The sequence below is a fragment of the Rhinopithecus roxellana genome, chromosome 17, assembly GCF_007565055.1.
Source record: "Rhinopithecus roxellana isolate Shanxi Qingling chromosome 17, ASM756505v1, whole genome shotgun sequence".
Taxonomy (NCBI): Eukaryota; Metazoa; Chordata; class Mammalia; order Primates; family Cercopithecidae; genus Rhinopithecus; species Rhinopithecus roxellana.
The window spans coordinates 3,846,695-3,867,424 of NC_044565.1; the positions used below are offsets into that span (position 1 = coordinate 3,846,695).

The window sequence follows — 20,730 nt, forward strand, 5'->3', positions numbered from 1 at the left end:
AATATCTTCAGGCTTTCAATGGTGGCCTTCACCTGAAAATGTTATCCCTGTTGAAGCTTTCAAGCCAATATTTTCATAAGAACTATATTTTCTTTGGTGAACTAAGGCATTATAATGATGACTATACAGGTTCTTGAGTGATTGAAGCTGTCATTAGCATTGTTATTATTTTTGTTTAGTTGCATCTCCATAGCAGCTCACATTCACAATGTGCTTTGCAATTGTTCCTTAGCAATAGCCCTCACAAGATTCTCAGGAGGAGAGGGGGTAATCAGGATTAACATTTCTGTGTTGCCTAAGGAGGAACCAAGGTAAGCAGAAATGTAGCCAGTTGGCTGACATCACTGTTCCTTCAGGATTTGTCCTTAGACACCCAAGCTTCTACCCTAGTCTGGTGCTACACTTACATTGCTTACATCCAAGTGTGGTTATTTCTGTGGCTCTTGTTATAACTATTATAGCACCAGGTACATGACCAGGATAATTAAACTGGCATATAAGAGATTTTGCACCTGAAATAGACCTTATGACATCTAACCAATCCTATTATTTATAATTAAACAGGAACAGAGGGAACACTTTATCCAACTCACACAAGCCGCTTTCCTCTCAGATCCACACTTTTTTGCTTTTCTATACCACGTTTTAGTGCCTTGTCTCTTTTTTTTCTCTCTCTCTCTCTTCTACCTTGTTCTTCCATCCATTTCCTTTGTTTGTTTGTTTATTATTTTTTAGAGATGGGGGCTTCACTACATTGCCCACACTGGACTTGAACTCTGGGCCTCAGGTGATCGTCCTGCCTCAGCCTCCTGAACAGCTGGAAATACAGGGGCATGCCACCACACCTAGTTCATTTCCTTTATTTAAAATATATATGGCTTAAACTTCAACTGGGAACATCCATTTGCTAAGGGTCTGGTGTTCCGCCACCTGAACTAGGCTGGCCACAGGAATTATAAAAGCCGAGAAATTCTTTAATAATAGTAACCAGGCAACACCATTGAAGTCTCAGATGTAAAAATCCATGCCTTCTTTTCCCCCAATCTCCATTCCCAAATTTAGCCACTGGCTTCTGGCTGAAGCCTTAGGCATACCTCCCGGGGCTTGCACACACCTTCTTCTACAGAAGACACACCTTGGGCGTATCCTACAGAAGACCAGGCTTCTCTCTGGTCCTTGGTAAAGGGCTACTTTACTGTAACAGGGCCAGGGTGGAGAGTTCTGTCCCGAAGCTCTGTCCCCTCTGTAGGAAATGTGTTGACAATATTCAGAGGAGTAAGAGGCTCAAGACTTCTTTGTGGTCAAATATCACTTTTCTCTTCTCTACCCTGACCTAACCAGGAGCTTGTCACCCCATACTCTGAAGTGATTTATGCCTTAATCAAGCAAACTTCCCTCTTCAGAAAAGATGGCTCATTTTCCCTCAAAAGTTGCCAGGAGCTGCCAAGTATTCTGCCAATTCACATTCAACCTGGAGCACAATCAACAGATTCAGCCAGAACACAACTCCAGCTACTATTAGAACTATTATTATTAATGAATTCCCCTCCAAATCTAGCCCCTTGAGTTCTGATTTCAGGATTTCTCCCTTCCTCCTAGAAACTTGATAAGTTTCCTGCACTTCCCTTTTTCTAAGACTACATGTTTGTCATCTTATAAAGCAAAGCAGTGAATAAAGGAACCAAGTCAATAACTTTTGGAATATCTGCAAACAATAGTATCAGCTATGCCATCTTTCATTATTTTAGCCAGTATCAAGTTGAATGAACGTAGAAAAATACAAAACTGAATTCTTCCCTGTAAATTCCCCGTTTTGACGACATACTTGTAGCCACGCCTACTTAAGACAATTACAAAAGGCGAAGAAGACTGACTCAGGCTTAAGCTGCCAGCCAGAGAGGGAGTCATTTCATTGGCGTTTGAGTCAGCAAAGGTATTGTCCTCACATCTCTGGCTATTAAAGTATTTTCTGTTGTTGTTTTTCTCTTTGGCTGTTTTCTCTCACATTGCCTTCTCTAAAGCTACAGCCTCTCCTTTCTTTTCTTGTCCCTCCCCGGTTTTGGTATGTGACCTAGAATTACAGTCAGATTTTAGAAAATTATTCTCTCTTTTTTCTGATAAGGACCGATTTGTTCTACTGAGAGACGGCAGAATTAGCTTCCTGTGAGGGCATGGGGTGAATACAACTGAGGCTTCTCATGGGAGGGAATCTCTACTATCCAAAATTATTAGGAGAAAATTGAACATTTCCAACTCTGTCTCTCTCTTACCTCTGTGTAAGGGAAACACCTTATTCTTGTGGTGTTTTTGTAACCTCTTCAAACTTTCATTGATTGAATGCCTGTTCTGTGCAATACATTAGGTTGGGCACATAAGGAATACCAATATAAATAAAGCATTCTAAAAGAAGTTTACGATCTAATAAAGGAGACAGGTACATAGCAAACTAATTCAAAGGAGCTAGAAGATGGAGAAAATGCTGAATGTGGACTAAGTCATTCAACAAAGTTTTCAAGAAGCACAAAGAGGAGGGGTTCCCCTCACAGGTATCCGGGTTAGAGGCTGGCTGAGCTGACAGTGGCTGGTGTTCTCTGTTGCAGAAGTCAAGATGGCCAAAGTTCCGGACATGTTTGAAGACCTGAAGAACTGTTACAGGTAAGGAATAAGATTTATCTCGTGATTTAGTGAAAGTTTCAAGGCTCACCAGAATCCAGCTAGGCATAACAGTGACCAGCATGGGGCCAGGCCGGCAGAGGCTGTAGAGATGTGTACTAGTCCTGAAGTCAGAGCAGGTTCACAGAAGACCCAGAAAAACTAAGCATTCAGCATGTTAAACTGAGATTACATTGGCAGGGAGACTGCCATTTTAGAAAAGTTATTTTTGAGGTCTGCTGAGTCCTACATGAATTTCAGCATCAACTCAGACACAGCCTCTGTTGAGATCACATACCCTGATATAAGAATGGGTTTTACTGGTCCATTCTCAGGAAAACTTGGTCTCCTTCAGGAATAGGAAATGACTCCACAGCAAGCTGGGCATGTGAACGCAGATACACAGGCAAATCTCGCTCGTATGTAGAAGAAAGGTAAATGAACACAAAGATAAAATTATGGAACATATTAAACTAACATGATGTTTCCATTATTGGTAGTCAATACTAATGCAAACTAGGCTGTCAAAATTTTGCCTGGATATTTTACTAAGTATAAATTATGAAATCTGTTTTAGTGAATACATGAAAGCAATGTGTAACATATAATCCATTTGGTTAAAATAAAAATGAAGTGCTTCAAAACCTTTCTTTTCTCTTAAGGAGCTTAACATTCTTCCCTGAACTTCAATTAAAGCTCTTCAATTTGTTAGCCAGGTCTAATTTTTATAGATAAAGCACAGGTAAAGCTCAAAGCCTGTCTTGATGACTACTAATTCCATATTAGTAAGGTATGAATTACTCTACCTATGTGTATGTGTAGAAGTCCTTAAATTTCAAAGATGACAGTAACGGCCGTGTGTATGTGTGTGACCCACAACTACCGTGGTCATTAAAACACATTGGCCAGAGACCAAAGTGAAATAACAAACAATTACATTCTCATCGTCTTATTTGGCAGTGAAAACGAAGAAGACAGTTCCTCCATTGACCATCTGTCTCTGAATCAGGTAAGCAAATGACTGTAATTCTCATGGGACTGCTATTCTTACACAGTAGTTTCTTCATCAAAAGAGAACAGCAACGACTTGAATCTTAAATGCTTTTGTTTTACCCTCACTAGAGGTCCAGAGACCTGTCTTTCATTGTAAGCGAGACCAGCTGCCTTATAAAGTTGATGTGTATTGGCTTCTCCTAGAACAGAGCAGAATTATCCCAAATCCCTGAGAACTGGAGTCTCCTGGGGCAGGCTTCATCAGGATGTTAGTTATGCCATCCTGAGACAGGCCCCACAGACCGCTTCACCAGGGGTCTGTCTCCTAACATGATGTGTTGTGGTTGCCCTCTCTGACACCAGCATCAGAGGTTAGAGAAAGTCTCCAAACATGAAGCTGAGGGAGAGGAAGCAAGCCAATTGAAAGTGAGAAATCTACAGCCACTCACCAAGCTGTGTCATTGCGTTTGGAGACCACAAATAGACAGTATAAGTACTGCCTGGTATGTCTTTGGTACTGGCTTTAAAAGCTGTCCCCAAAGGAGTATTTCTAAAATATTTTGAGCATTGTTAAGTAGATTTTTAGCCTCCTGAAAGGGAACTAATTGGAAAGCTACCACTCACTACAATCATTGTTAATCTATTTAGTTACAGCATCTCATTTTTGAGCATGCAAATAAATGAAAAAGTCTTCCTAAAAAATCATCTTTTTACCTTGGAAGGAGAAAGGAAGGTGAGACAAAAGGGAGAGAGGGAGGGAAGCCTAATGAAACATGAGTTACCTAAGACCAGAATGGAGATCCTCCTCACTATTTCTGTTGAATATAGCACTACTGAAAGGACTTTCATTCCCTGACCATGAACAGCCTCTCAGTTTCTGTTTTCCTTCCTCATAGAAATCCTTCTATGATGTAAGCTATGACCCACTCCATGAAGGCTGCATGGATCAGTGTGTGTCTCTGAGTATCTCTGAAATCTCTAAAACATCCAAGCTTACCTTCAAGCAGAGCATGGTGGTAGTAGCAACCAATGGGAAGGTTCTGAAGAAGAGACGGTTGAGTTTAAGCCAATCCATCACTGATGATGACCTGAAGGCCATCACCAGTGACTCAGAGGAAGGTAAGGGGTCAAGCACAATAATATCTTTGTTTCACAGTTTTAAGTAAGTAGGGACAATAGAATTTAGGGGAAAATTAAACCTGGAGTCAGAATAAGAAGAAGACAACCAAGCATTAGTCTGGTAACTACACAGAAAGAAAACTAATGTTTATCCTTCTCCAGGAGGGAGAGATGAGCAGTGGCCTGAATTGAGAATACTTGCTCACAGCCATTATTTCTTGGCCATATTGTAAAGGTCGTGTGACTTTTAGCCTTTCAGGAGAAAGCAGTAACAAGACCACTTACAAGCTATGTTCCTCTCATACTAACTACGCCTCCTTGGGCACGTTACATAATCTTTCGGTGATTCAGTTTCCTCTACTGTAAAATGGAAATAATCAGAATCCCCCACTCATTGGATTGTTGTAAAGATTAAGAGTCTCAGGCTTTACAGACTGAGATAGCTGGGCCCTCCTGACTGTTATAAAGATTAAATGAGTCAACATTCCCTAACTTCTGGACTAGAATAATGTCTGGTACATAGTAAGAACCCAATAAATGTTAGCTATTATTATTATTATTACTACTACTACTACTACCTATATGAATACTACCAGCAATACTAATTTATTAATGACTGATTATGTCTAAACCTCACAAGAATCCTACCTTCTCATTTTACATAAAAGGAAAGTAAGCTCATTGAGATAGGTAAACTGCCCAATGGCACACATCTGTAAGTGGAAGAGCCTCAAATCTAATCCAGTTCTACCAGAGTATAAAAATCATGGTTTCTCCTCCATGCCTTTACTGTACAAGCCTCCACACGAACTAGAAACCCAGTATTCCTGTTTTTAGGATAATACCTAAGCAATAACATGTGTTTACCTAGAAGGTTTTAAAATGTAACAATATATAAGAAAATAAAAATCACTCATATTGCCAGTGAGACTACTACCAGCACTATGGTATGTTTCCTTAAAGTCTTTGCTATACACATACCTACATGTGAACAAATATGTCTAACATCAAGACCACACTATATACAACTTTATATCCAGCTTTTCTTACTTAATAATATATTGAGGCCATTTTAGAGTGCCCATTTTTCACCATTATAAGCAATGCAACAATGAACATCTGTATAAATATTCATTTCTCTCACCCTTTATTTCCTTAGAATATATTCCCAGAAGTAGAATTTCCCAGAGCCATGAAGATTTGTGATGCTATTGATATGTGCCACTTTGCAGAAATGTGGTGGATCTGCACTCTCAGTGACATATATAATTATTTTTAAGGCGTTCATCTTTTTCTCAGAGTGCATTCATTTGAAAACATAGATAGGAAATACTGGTAGTCTTTCTGATCAGTTAGAAACACCCACACAATGAGAAAGTTGTGCAAATAGTCTTTTTAAAAACAATGAAACTATTGCCTGAGGAATTGAAGTTTTAAAAAGAAGCACGTAAGTAACAACAAGGATAATCCTAGAAAACCAATTCTACTGCTGACTGGGTGATTTCACTTCTCTTTGCTTCCTCATTTGGATTAGAATATTCCTAATATCCCCTCCAGAACTATCTTCCCTGCTTGTACTAGAGTGTGTATATCATCTGTGTTTGTACATAGACATTAATCTACACCTGTGATCATGGTTTTAGAAATCATCAAGCCCAGGTCAGCACCTTTTAGCTTCCGAAGCAATATGAAATACAACTTTATAAGGATCATCAAACACGAATTCATCCTGAATGACGCCCTCAATCAAAGTATAATTCGAGCCAATGATCAGTACCTCACGGCTGCTGCATTACATAATCTGGATGAAGCAGGTACATTAAAATGGCACCAGACATTTCTGTCATCCTCCCCTCCTTTCATTTACTTATTTATTTATTTCAATCTTTCTGCTTGCAAAAAAACATACCTCTTCAGAGTTCTGGGTTGCACCATTCTTCTAGAATAGCTTGAAGCACAGTGCTCCCATAAAAATCCCAAGCCAGGGCAGAAGGTTCAACTAAATCTGGAAGTTCCACAAAAGAGAAGTTTCCTGTATTTGAGAGTAAAGGGTTGTGCACAAAGCTTGCTGATGTACTACCTCTTTGGTTCTTTCAGACATTCTTACTCTCAATTTTAAAACTGAGAAAACTCACTGTCAGACATATTAAATGACTTACTCAGATTTACCCAGAAGCCAATGAAGAACAATCACTCTCCTTTAAAAAGTCTGTTGATGAAACTCACAAGTAGCACCAAACTAGGAAGGTCTTTATTATCTCTGACAACATATTTGTAAGGCAAAACCACCAATAAGCTACAAATATGGCTTAAAGGATGAAGTTTAGTGTCCAAAAACTTTTATCACCCACATCCAATTTTTATGGCGGACATGTTTCAGTTTCAACAGTATACGTATTTTCAAAGGTCCAGAGAGGCAATTTTGCAATAAACAAGCAAGACTTTTTCTGATTGGATGCACTTCAGCTAACATGCTTTCAACTCTGCATTTACAAATTATTTTGTGTTCTATTTTCCTACTTAATATTATTTCTGCAATTTTGCCAATATTGACATCATATGTGTATTTGCCATTTTTAATGTCACTAGATAATCAATCATGTTGCTATGTTGGTCCCTTGGGTTTACTCTAAATAGCTTGGTTGCAAATATCTTTGTATATATTATTGTTTTTTCTCCTATCTGGTAATCTCTTTGAGCATATCCCAAAGTGGAATGCCTAGATCAATGGGCATAAATAATTTGACAGCTCTTATTAAACGTTATTCTGTAAGTAAAAACTGAACTACTTTTCAGTATCATTAGCAACATATGAGTGTATCAGCTTCCTAAACCCCTCCATGTTAGGTTATTATGAACTCATGATCTAACAAATTACAGGGTCTATCCCACTAACGAAATTATGAGAGATTCAACACTTATTCAGCCCCCAAGGATTCATTCAATGTAGAAAATTCTAAGAACATTAACCAAGTATTCACCTGCTTGGTGAGTGTGGAAGACATTGTGAAGGATACAAAGATGTATAGAATTCCATTCCTGACTTCCAGGTATTGACATCATAGGTGGGGACCTAACTATACACACATACATACACACACACACACACACACACACCATGCACACACAATCTACATCAACACTTGATTTTATACAAATACAATGAATTTACTTTCTTTTTGGTTCTTCTCTTCACCAGTGAAATTTGACATGGGTGCTTATACGTCATCAAAGGACGATACTAAAGTTCCTGTGATTCTAAGAATCTCAGAAACTCAATTGTATGTGAGTGCCCAAGATGAAGACCAACCGGTGCTGCTGAAGGTCAGTTGTCCTTTGTCTCCCACTTACCCTCATTTACATCTCATATGTTTGTAAATAAGCCCGATAGGCAGACACCTCTAACAAGGTGACACCGTCCTCTTTTCTTCCTACCACAGCCCCCACCTGCCCACCCCACTCCCATCGATTCCAGAGGCATGCCTAGGCAGGATCTGTGAGAAAATATAATAGAGGTGGCAAAAGCAAATAAGAAGAAAATTACCTTCTTCTTTCTTTTTCCTTTCCCTGCCTGACCTTATTCACCTCCCATCCCAGGGCATCCATTTATTCCATTGATCTTTACTGACATCTATTATCTGACCTACACAATACTAGACCTTAGGACAATGTGGCCTGCCTCCAAGAAATTCAAATAAGCCAACTGAGATCAGAGAGGATTAATCACCTGCCAATGGGCACAAAGCAAAAAGCTGGGAACCAAGTCCCAAAATGGGGCCTGCTGCTTCCAGTGCCCCTCTCTCTGCATTGATGTCAGCATTATCCTTCATCCCAGCCCTATCTCCACTACCACTTCCCCCCTCAAACACACACACACACACACACACACACACAATAACCTTAGATGTTTTCTCCACTGATAAGTAGGTGACTCAATTTGTAAGTGTGTAATCCAAGACCTTCTATTCCCAACTAGAACTTATGTGCCTGCCTGTGCTTTTCTGGATCAAGTGATGTCTACAGAGTAGGGTAGCAGCTTCATTCATGAACTCATTCAACAAGCATTATTCATTGAGAGCCTTCTATTTTTCAGGCATAGTGCCAACAGCTGTGTAGACAGTGGTGCATCAAAGCCTCTAGTCTCATAGAACTTAGTCTTCTGGAGGATACGGAAAATAGATAACTCAAACAACCAACAAAAGAGCAAGACACTGCAAAAAAAAAAAAATGAATAGGATGCTAAGATAGAGAAAAGTGGGAGAGTGCTATTTAGACAAAGTGGTAAAAACAAATCCCCTTGTGAGATGACAGCTGCCAACAGGAGGGGGTGGGTCATGGTTGTGGGTTTGGGGGTAGGACATTCAGAGAAGTGTGAACGCACCCAAGCCCTACAATTTCAAGATGGTAAAGGACAGCTCCAAGGATCAGAAGAAGCACTCTTGGAACTGGGGCATTTTGAGAAGGAGAAAACATATGCAGAGACTAGAGCTTGCATTTGGATTTCATTTGAGATACAATGAAAAGCCATTAATGGGTTTCAGACAGTGCAATGCCCTGACCTCACTTATATTTCCTAAAATAGAAAACAGATCAGAAGGAAGGCAATAGAGAAAGCAGAAAGTCCAATGAGGAGGTTTAACGGCAGTCATGGGGGTGGGGTAAGGAAAAGAAGTGGAAAGAAACAGGCAGAATTGGGTTATATTTTAGATAGAACCAACAGAAGGAAGAGGAGAAATATCATTTACGAGAAGGGAAAAAGTAGGAGAGGCATAGGTTTGGGAAATAAATCCTGCTGACATTGGAAACCCCAAGGAAGCCTCAAAAGTGTATTTACTTGCTTTAAATTTAAAAGAGTAGGAAAGAAGCATCTCAACTTGGAATTTGAAATCTATTTTTCCATAAAAGCATTGTTAAATTCTACTCATACTCACAAGAAAAGTACACTCTGAAGAAAGTATATTGAAATAGTTTAGTTACTGATATACTTATGAATTTTGTGTGTGCGTGTGTGTGTGTGTGTGTATGTTTAAGCTTCAATTGTTGACTTAAATACTGAGATAAATGTCATCTAAATGCTAAATTGATCTCCCAAAGGTATCATTTGTTCATTTGGAGATCAAAATGTTTAGGGGGCTTAGAATCACCAGTGCTCAGATTTGATGCAAAATGCCTTAGGCCTATGTTGAAGGCAGGACAGAAACAATGTTTCCCTCCTACCTGCCTGGATACAGTGAGATACTAGTGTCCCCGGTAATCTTCATAACTAATTTAGATCTCTCTCTAATCAACTAAGGAAATCAACTCTTATTAATAGACTGGGCCACACATCTACTAGGCATGTAACAAATGCTTGTTGAATGAACAAATGAATGAAGAGCCTATAGCATCATGTTACAGCCATAGTCCTAAAGTGCTATTTCTCATGAAGGCCAAATGCCAAGGGATTGAGCTTCAGTCCTTTTTCTAATGTCTTGCTCTCTAACAGAATTCTCTTCTTTTCTTCATAGGAGATGCCTGAGATACCCAAAACCATCACAGGTAGCGAGACCAACCTCCTCTTCTTCTGGGAAACTCACGGCACTAAGAACTACTTCACATCAGTTGCCCATCCAAACTTGTTTATTGCCACAAAGCAAGACTATTGGGTGTGTTTGGCAAGAGGGCCACCCTCTATCACTGACTTTCAGATACTGGAAAACCAGGCTTAGGTCTGGAGTCTGCTCACTTGTGCAGTGTTGACAGTTCGTATGTACCACGAATATGAAAAAGCTAAATCCTTTACTGTTAGTCATTTGCTGAGCGTGTACTGAGCCTTGTAATTCTAAATGAATGTTTACACTCTTTGTAAGAGAGGAGCAATGTCTAGTAGAACCAACACTAACATATAATGTTGTTTGTTATTTAAAGAACACCCTATATTTTGCATAGTACCAATCATTTTAATTATTATTCTTCATAACAATCTTAGGAGGACCAGAGTTACTGACTACGGCTACCAAAAAGACTCTACCCATATTACAGATGGGCAAATTAAGGCATAAGAAAACTAAGAAATATGCACAATAGCAGTTGAAATAAGAAGCCACGGACCTAGTATTTCATTTCAACTGTTTGCTTCTACTTTTAAGTTGCTGATGAACTCTTACTCAAATAGCATAAGTTTCTGGGACCTCAGTTTTATCATTTTCAAAATGGAGTGAATAATACCTAAGCCTTCCTGCCCCAACAGTTTTTTATGCTAATCAGGGAGGTCATTTTGGTAAAATACTTCTTGAACCTGAGCCTCAAGATTAAGGCAAAGCACGAAATGTTATTTTTAAATTATTATTTATATATGTATTTATAAATATATTTAAGATTATTATAACATATTATATTTATGGGAGCCCCTTCATCCTCTGAGCGTGACCAGGCATCCTCCAGAATAGCAGACAGTGTTTTCTGGGACGAGTAAGTTTGATTTCATTAATATAGGGCATTTGGATCCAAGTTGTGCTTATCCCATAGCCAGGAAACTCTGCATTCTAGTACTTGGGAGACCTGTAATTATATAATAAATGTATATTAATTACTTTGAGCTGATAATTGGTCCAATCTTTGACTCTTTTGCAATTAAACTTGCCTGGGCGTTCTTGTTTCATTCAATTCCACCTGCAATCAAGTCCTACAAGCTAAAATTAGATGAACTCAACTTTGACAACCATCAGACCACTGTTACCAAAACTTTCTTTTCTGGAATGTAATCAACGTTTCTTCTAGGTTATAAAAATTGTGATCAGACCATATGTTACATTATTATCAACAATAGTGATTGATAGATTATTACCAGTCATAACTGAATAAAGCTTGCAACAAAATTCTCTGACACATAGTTGTTCATTGTCTTAATCATTTTACTGCATGGTAATTAGGAACAAAAGGTAAACGTTTACATAAATAACTGCATTTAGTGTTACTTTATAAAACCAAACCAAGATTTTATATTTTTTCTCCTCTTTGCTAGCTGCCAGTATGCATAAATGGCATTAAGAATGATAATATTTCCGGGTTCACTTAAAGCTCACATTACACATACACAAAACATGTGTTCCTATCTTTATACAAACTCACACATATAGAGATACATTAAAAACAACTAATAGGCCAGGCACGGTGGCTCAGACCTCAATCCCAGCACTTTGGGAGGCCAAGGCAGGAGGATCACTTGAGGTCAGGAGTTCGAGACCAGACTAGGCAACATAGTGAGACCTCATCTCTACAAAAAAAAATAAAAAATAAAAAAAATTAGCTGGACATGGTAGTGAGCACCTCGTCCCAGCTACTTGGTAGGCTTCAGGTGGGAGGATCACTTGAGCCTGGGAGATGGAGGCTGCAGTGAGCTGTGTTCACACCACTGCACCCCAACCTGGGCGACAGAGTGAGACCCAGTCTCAAAAGATAGATAAATTTTTTAAAATGTTAAAAACATATAAAAGAGAATTTTAAAAGAACAACTAATAGATCCAAGCATGGATGCAAGATATATTTAGTTGGAAAATCAAGGTTAATATCAAGGGATCTTGGAATTGGGTGTGGTAGATTTGGGTAAGGAGTAGTCTAAGATGACCCTGTTTCTTGGTACTGGAGACTGGATGAGTGGCAGCGTCTTAACCATATTTTGGTAGAAATATAGAGGTCTTCTCCATTCCAGGATGAACGATGAGTAAAATTTTAGGCATGTACTTTGAGCTACTAGAGGACACTCAATTGCAGATGTACAATGGGGAGATGATAACGTATCTGGAACTCAGAAAAATAACTGTACATAGATATGGAAGACATTAGTAGGTATGTAGTAGATAAAATCCTAAAAGTGATGTCAAAGGGAGAAGAGAAGTATATGGTGAACACGGTTGGTTGTCCATGCAATTGCCATCTCTCCTTCTTCCTTACTGACAGAACCCTGATTTCATTGAGAAGTCAACATGCCCTTCCCCAAAGGATGAATCCAATTGATTTAAGATTATGTTCATTCTATTCTTACATGACTAAGTCATGTTGACTTAACCTATCAAATGAGATGTCGATCTGGAAACTTCTGGAAAAGATTTTCTACTTGCTAAAATAAAGAGCCATATAGATGGTCCTGTATCTTCCTTCTTCCTTGAATGAGACACGTTCTATAAGGAAGTGAAGCTCAGAACTGTGGTCTCCGACTTGCAACAACTGGGAAGTCAGAGCGACACAATGAAGAATGCAGAGTGGAAGGAGAAAAACAGCCAGCATCTCTGACAACATTGTTACACCAAGAACCTACCTCCAGATTTAAAGAAAACAAGAAATGCTACTGTTATTAAGCCATTTTCACTGGGTTTGCTATGACATGCAGTCAAATCTAGCTTAACTGATACAGAGCGCCACAGAGACCTGGTCTCTCGTTTGTCTCACCCTGTTCTTTCTAGCAGCCATGGCTTTCCTAGGGTTTCCTTACCCCAAGTCTGGCTAGAGCAAGACTAAGTAAGACTTGATTCCTTACTCTCCTTTGGTTTTAAGAATATTAAAGAATTATTTTAATATTAATATATTTTAAGAAATAAGGAAATACAAAACACTGAGCAAGCAACACAAATTCAAGACATCTTAAAAAGTATAATAGCTGCTCAGTCTCTGATTAACAGTGAAATATTGAATCATTGTAGAAATGGCCTTGGAGTGTTATTCTCCCAGGCCAGCTATCCATATGGTCTGCCCCACCTCCCTCATTGCCTAAACAGTAAGAGTCACCATGGTGAGACTCAACAGTCTTAGCATAGAACTTGTTAGAGTCTATTTCTTTTCTTACGGTCCTACATATCAGGTTCCAAATCAATGACAGTAAAGCCAAATCCCTGCCTTTAAACCCAAGGCACAGAAGCCAAAAGCCAAAAGATATTTCCCTAACCTTCCTCCCACTGAGGAGACTCCTCTGACATTTAAAAACACCTACACTTGAAATTCGGGGGGTGATGGAATTGTTGAGATAGTAATAATGATTGTGGTGGATATAAAATATGCTCGTGTATCTGTATCTCTGAATGACTTATTTATAAGTTTAATGGTTATATACATTTCTGACTTTAAAAAATGAATGTGATTATATGACAATATAACAATTTACAAAAAATTTATTATCTACAACACCTCATTGAACTACATATAAAATAAATTATACCTTGGTAACAAGGGATTTTTTTTAATTTACAAGGAAAAAAATCTTTATTCCATTTATTGCTTTGTGTATCGAGTGGTCTTTTTTTTTTTTTTTTTTTTTTGTACCCTCTCTCAATGCTAGGCATGAGATGTTCATTTATCCTAAATGCTCTATAGAGTAATTTACCTTTCTTATGGATACATTGTTTGCATTTCCCTGTCATTGGCTCTCACTGGCCAAGAACACCTTTGCTCCTTCTTCTCAAAAACCTATCCCTTACCAATTTTTTTTTATCAGAGTGGCTGACAAACAAAAGGTGTCATGCAACCTTATAAGCAAAGAGGCTAAGCTCTGGAGGGTAAACTGAGGTCTGGCTCAAAAGTATACAGCCCTGGGCCTCACCTCTGGAGATTCAGTCAGTTTGGATAGAACTTGAGCATCTTAAATTTGTTAAGCTCTGAAAGTAACTCTCATGTTTATCATTGGTTAAGAAACACTGCATGAAGAGAGTCCCAGATTAAGGGTGGTTTTATTGTAGTGTTAATAATGGCTTCCCTTTGCGCAAGTCAATCCAGGGTTAGAAGAGATGAGAACACACAAGTTCCATCAATTCAGCAGAGGCCTTCTCACAGCCACAGGGACACCAGCAAACCTCATTTGGAAATAAGGTATTCAACAGCACAAGTACTCCCATTTTATATACTCACTTATACTTGCGTAGAAAGTGAGGGGCCTGCCAAGCAGGTGCTTGCCTTTGGAGTCACTCTTCCAAAAGGTCTGGAGTGCTTTGCCCAATTGAGAGGCCTATGGAATAAGAAAAACATGAGTGGATGTTCCCTGTCTTATCTTCTCAACTCTCCGTACTCTAAAAAACAACTTTGGCTCCTAGCATGACAAGAGCCTTGATTTTCAGAGGAACTCTCCTCATCTCCACCAAGAAGTAGAGCTAATTTCCTTCCACAGAGCTCCTATTCGCTATTTCATGGATGGTGAAGTCATTTCTTTGTCATGTGAGGAGAAATGCTGTTACTTCTTTTAAAAACAGAAAGGAGAGGGTTTATGGAGATTACAGACAGGTATTCTTGATATGAATGTATTGCATCAATTTAGAAGATTATCCAACGGATGTTTTGTACATACGTATAATAAAATGCTGCAATCCCAAGGTCTCAGCCTGGGATCACTAAGAACAACTCATGCTGCAGACCACATTACCACTTTTGATGGGATTACCTGAGTGGCATTGGCAGGTATATCTCTATTGTGGCAGTGAGTGGATTGTGGCTTAAAGTTATTAAGCATTTGGATCAGATAGATAATTCCTCTTGTTCTGATCCATACCAAAAGAGTTTTCTTGAAGTTGTTTTGTGTTTGTTTTTGTTTTTGTCTGTAGAGACAGGGTCTCAATATGTTGCCCAGACTCTTCTCAAACTCCCACCTTGGCCTCCCAAAGTACTGGAATTACAATTGTGAGCCCCTGCACCTGGCTTTCACCAAAGGAAGTTCTTATTACAGATTTCCTGCATATTTGCCTTCAGGAAGAGGATGCACTGGTTAGAGGTGTGAATGTCAGGTCTCTTCTGCCATTCTAACCCTGTTATAAAGTAAAATTGGCTCTCCATCTTATAATTTAGTCTCTTTGAATCTAGAATACTGTAGAATTTGGAATCAAGACTGGATTCAAATCTCATTTACTTTGTGATTTGGGCTAGTCTCTTAATCTCTCAATGTCAGTTTCCTTACTTGTAAAAATGGAGGTAGTAATTATTAACACATCAAAGGTTTGTAATATCAAATGAGATAAAATACAGAAAGAGCTTAGCACAACACCATGGATTTAGAGTGTTTGATGCATTCATTATTTTACTTAAGAGTAGCTATTATCGCTTTTACTTAGTGAAGGTATCCCTGAGAATCTAATCCACAATCAGGATACCAATTAAATCAAGTTCCTGAATCCAAACTGAGGATTGGCTCAAGCAATCCTCCCACATGGGTGAAGGTAAATATTCTACAAACAATCAGGTAAAGTCACTTGATCAGTTAGTCAGCCATCCTTGGTGACTTCAACCCAGCCATGCTTATTTCTTTTCTGGGAGGGTGGGAGGTGTGGTTTATAGAGATGGGGTCTCTCTCTGTTTCCCAGACTGGTCTCAAATGCCTGGCTTCAAGCAATCCTCCCACCTTGGCTTCCCAAAGTGCTGGGATTACAAGCATGAACCACCATACCCAGCCTGTATTTTGATTTTTACCATTGCATTTAGCAAAGTCTCCAGTGATATTGTGGTAGACAAGGCAGAGACATATGGGCTATAAGAGCTAGTAGTATTATTGAACGGGCTTGTGGCTACTTATACATAGTGTGGTTACTGTATTAAAGGGATCTTTAAAAGGAGAAAGCCCTATTCATTCAAAAGACATTAATTTAGTTTCTATTTGGTGCCAAAAACAATGAATATAGTGGCCTACCCTCAGTTTACAGACTAGCAGGGAGAAAGATAAGCACATAATCAAGCTAATCACAATCCTTGAGAAAGGGATGTTTTGTCTGAGACTGAAGGATGATTAAGAGTCAACAAAGAGACCAGCCTGGCCAACATGGTGAAACCCCGTCCCTACTAAAAATACAAAAAAAAAAAAAAAAAAAAAAATTAACTGGGCATGGTGGCAGGTGCCTGTAATCCCAGCTACTTGGGAGGCTAAGACACCAGAATCACTTGACCACAGGAGATGGAAGTTGCAGTGAGCCGAGATCACACCACTCCATTCCAGCCTGGGAAACAGAGTGAGGCTCCATCTCAAAAAAATTTTTAAAAAAGTAAGAAGATAACTGGCCCAATTTAAAAATAGGTAAAGACTCTGAATAGAGATATACAAATGGCCAGTAAACACATAAAAAGATGCTCAACATCATTAGTCATCAAGGAAATACAAATAAAAACCACAATGTGACACCACTTCACACCCACTAGGATGGTTATAATTTAAAAAATGGACAATAACAAATGTTGTTGAGGATGTGAAGAAACTGGAACTTTCATACACTGCTGGTAGGAATGTAAAATGCTATAGGTGCTTTGGGAAACAGTTTGGCAGTTCCCCAAATGGTTAAAGATAGAATTATCGTATGACACGGTAATTCCTCTCATTAGGTATATACCCATGAGTATTGAAAACATATGTCTACACAAAAATGTATACATGAAAGTTCATAGTAGCATTATTCATAATAGCCAAAAAGTGGAAGAACCTAGATGTCCATCAACTGATGAATGGTAAATAAAATACTGTATATCTGCACAATGGAATACCCAGTCATAAAAAGGAATGAAGTACTGACACATGCTATGTGGATTAACCTTGAGAACAGTATACTAAGCGAAAGTGAAACTGACCCAGTAGTCCCATAGACTCTTCTTTCGCATAGACATAGAAATTGACCCTTCTGGTCTTAAAGCTTGAAGCTTATATTAGTTTTGTTTGAGTTCCTTCCTGGGGAAAAGACCTTCAGGCCTCTCAAAAAAAGTATCAAAGAACTGAAACTCACCAGATCACCACATCCAGGCAATGAGACTTAGGACCCCTCATTCATCAGGATTGCTTCCTTGCCCCTCCCTGGTTCCTGTTTCCTTATACATTGTTACATTTCTTCCCTGCTATCTAAATCCCTGGTTTTAGGTGAGGGAGATGGATTTGAGATTGAGCTCCCATCTCCTCTGCTGCAGCACCCGCTTACAGCCTTCTTCCTTGGCAATACTTGTCATCTCAGTGACTGGCTTTCTGTGCAGCGAGCAGCAGGACCTAGACCAAACCCATGATATACCGGTAACAAAAGAAGCCCATCAGAAACCACAAATTGCATAATTTAATATATATGAAATGTCCAGAAGGCAAACCTATAGAGATGGAAAGTAGATTCGTGGTTTCTAGAGGCTGAGAGAAGGGGAGAATGGGGAGTGACTGTTAATGAGTATAGGGTTTCTTCAGGGGGTGATGAATACGTTAGAAAACTGAATTGTATGCTGTAAGTGGGAGAATTGTATGGCACGTGAATATCTCAATAAGGCTGTTAGAGTAAAAATAATAATTGACTAAGAGAAATGAGAAAGAAAATTTGGATTCCTAGACAGAGAGGAGTATGGAAAGGGAAAAACAATGTGTCTGGATGACAGCAAGAGGAGAGAAGTGTGGGCTAAGGCTAAGGGAAGTGGCTAAGGCTGAGGGAGTAAAAGCCCAAGCCCTCCAGGTGCTTATAGGTCATTAGCCTGAGAGCAATGGGAAACCGTTAAAGCCACCTGGATTGTCCTGGTGTGGTGGCTCACACCTGTAATCTAAACACTTTAGGAGATGGAGTCAGGTGGATCGCTTGAGCCAGGAGTTCGAGATCAGCCTGGGGGAACATGGCAAAACCCCATCTCTACAAAAAATACAAAAATTACCCCGATGGCTGGCTGAGGTGGGAGGATCACTTAAGCCAGAGAGGTGGGGGCTGCAGTGAGCTCAGATCATGCCACTGCACTCCAGCTGGGCAATGGAGCCAGACTCCTCTAAAAAGAAAAAAAGAAAAAAAAAAAAAAAAAAAAAAAACCAGGATCATAGAGAGCTACAGTGGATACTTTGATGAATGAGTTGAGAATTTTATTTATCTATTTATTTATTTATTTGGAGACAGGGTCTTGCTCTGCCTCCCACACTGGAGTGCAGTGGCATGACCATAGTTCACTGCAGCCTTGAACTTTTAGGCTCAAGTGATCCTCCCACCTCAGCCTCCTGAGTAGAAGGGACTGCAGGTGTGTGCCACCAATGTCTGGTTAATTTTTGTATTTTTCTTTTTTAGAAATGGGGTCTTGCTATGTTGCCCAGTCTGGTCTCAAACTCCTGGGCTCAAGCAATCCTCCTTCACAAAGTGCTGGGATTGAGTACAGGCATGAGTCACCACCATGCTTGGTAGAGTTGAGAATTTTTAAACCTGCCTAGCTATTTTCCCACATTTTGTGTCCTACAAGATAGACCTTCAAATACCCAAAGGATGGAGAAAAGGAGGCAGAACTGGCCTATGTTGCTCCAAAGGACTAGGACTAGTAAGCAAGGAAGCTCATTTGAGTTCATTTTAAGTTTCCTAATAAGCAGGGGTCTCCAATAACAGGACAGGTAAGGCAACTCACCAACACCAGCAGTATTCTTGCAAAGGTGCAGTACCTACATGGAGTCCGTGGAATACTCCAGCACTGGGTGGGAGATCAGGCAAGGTGACTTCTAAAACTGAGATGCATTCAATCACCTAGATTCTACAAAGACCAAAACAGAACCGTCTTCACTTTTCTGAAACTGCCAGTGAAGGAGTCCCTTTCTCAGTCATTAACAAAAACAATGATCAGTTTTCCTATTTCAAACATTTTATACACTATTGGAAATATCAAAATGCATGAATCCAGAAACCCTGGCTCTCTTCCGAACTCCCTATTTAGGGCTAAAGAGAAGGGCTGCTGCGTGGCAGCTGCTCACCCAACTGGTGAGCTGAACCTGGCCAACAGGTACCCACGTACGACTGCCTCTCTACCCACCACCTCTCCAGCATCCATGAAAGAGGCACCTTCACACACAAGGAGCCAAGAGCATTTTCCAGCCCTCTTCAAGAAACTGGAGAATAGATGAAACAGGACAAACTTCAAAACAAAAAAAAAAAAATTAGGATTAAAACAAGGGGAATGAAGTGTGCCTAGGGACTCAGGGGAACTAGGCCTCCCATCCACTGTCCCTTTCTCCGTTAGCCTTATGGCCTTATAGTCAGCTGATGAGGCGAAATCGAAAATATACCTTGAACAAGAGATCATCCTGAGAGGAGTAAGGCAGTTTCTCAAAAAATTTAAAATAGAATTGCCATTTGATCCAATACCACTTCTTGGTATATACCCAAAAGAATGAAAAGGAGAGTCTCAAAGAATTATTTGTACATTCATGTTCATATTATTATTCACAAAAGCCAAAAAGTGGAAGCAACTCAAGTGTCCGGAGAGGGACGGACCAAGAAGCAAAATGTGGCATGTCCACACAACGGAATGCTATTCCCCCTTAAAAGGAAATTCTGACACATGCTACCCATGCATGAACCTTGAAAACTTTATGCTAAGTGAAACAAGTCAGCCACAGAACAAATACTGCATGATTCTACTTACATGGTACCTACAGTTGTCAAATCCAGAGACAGAAACTAGAACGGTGACTGCCTGGGGCTGGAGGAGGGAGGAGGGCGGAGCAAGCGATGTGGACAGGGTTTCAGTTGGGGAAGACGAAAAAGTTCTGGAAAGGATAGTAGTGATGGTTGTCCTACAATGTGAGGTTACTTAATACCACTGAACTGCACATTTTCGGAAAATGTAACACTTTAAAATGGTTAAAATGGTATATATGATGTTATGCATATTTTACCTCAATTAAAGGAGCCACCCTGCAGTACTAAAATTAGGAGGCTTTAGATGCATAAGACCCATATGTCCTCTTTATAATATTATTTTTTCATAGCTCCTGTGAATCTGACACTCTGAGAGGAAAGAATCCCAGCAGCCTGGGAGGACCGCCCTGTCTCTCCGCTCAGGGACTCTCGCAGCGCCAACCCCAGCTGGCTGCAACCTAACCGCCCCACTCACCGCCAGCCCGGCTGAGATCCCTCGGAGGCCTCCACGCCCACTCAGAGGCGGACTCAGAGGCGGACTCAGAGGCGGGCGGTGCCGCGCCCCGAGGAAGCCGCCCTCAATGCCGAGGTGCACTGCACGTTCTTCCAATCAAAGGGCCCCAAG

At 39.8% G+C, this 20,730-nt stretch overlaps 1 protein-coding gene and 1 long non-coding RNA gene across 3 annotated transcripts; one reads left to right on the forward strand and one right to left on the reverse strand.

The window, feature by feature from the left end:
- Positions 1-982: 982 nt before the first annotated feature.
- On the forward strand, positions 983-11,631 carry IL1A (interleukin 1 alpha). The gene is made up of 7 exons (XM_010376347.2): positions 983-1,933; positions 2,601-2,655; positions 3,613-3,661; positions 4,542-4,764; positions 6,408-6,578; positions 7,964-8,088; positions 10,272-11,631. Exons 2-7 carry the CDS (start codon positions 2,609-2,611, stop codon positions 10,470-10,472), a joined length of 816 nt encoding a protein of 271 aa, XP_010374649.2. The 5' UTR covers positions 983-1,933; positions 2,601-2,608; the 3' UTR covers positions 10,473-11,631.
- On the reverse strand, positions 11,166-20,629 carry LOC115894164. Of its 2 annotated transcripts, none has more exons than XR_004054191.1 (3): positions 20,581-20,629; positions 14,641-14,737; positions 11,166-11,304 (listed from the first exon to the last, which is right to left on the reverse strand). It is a non-coding gene; the product is annotated as an uncharacterized LOC115894164 (long non-coding RNA). The 2 variants fall into 2 exon arrangements; XR_004054190.1 differs by lacking the exon at positions 20,581-20,629 and adding an exon at positions 19,099-19,184.
- Between the last annotated feature and the right edge of the window lie 101 nt (positions 20,630-20,730).

Coding starts and splice junctions, on each gene's coding strand:
- IL1A (XM_010376347.2), top strand. CDS start 2,609: ATGGCCAAAGTTCCGGACATGTTTGAAGACCTGAAGAACTGTTACAG. Junction 2,656..3,612: donor GACCTGAAGAACTGTTACAG/GTAAGGAATAAG, acceptor CTTATTTGGCAG/TGAAAACGAAGAAGACAGTT. Junction 8,089..10,271: donor ACCAACCGGTGCTGCTGAAG/GTCAGTTGTCCT, acceptor TTTTCTTCATAG/GAGATGCCTGAGATACCCAA.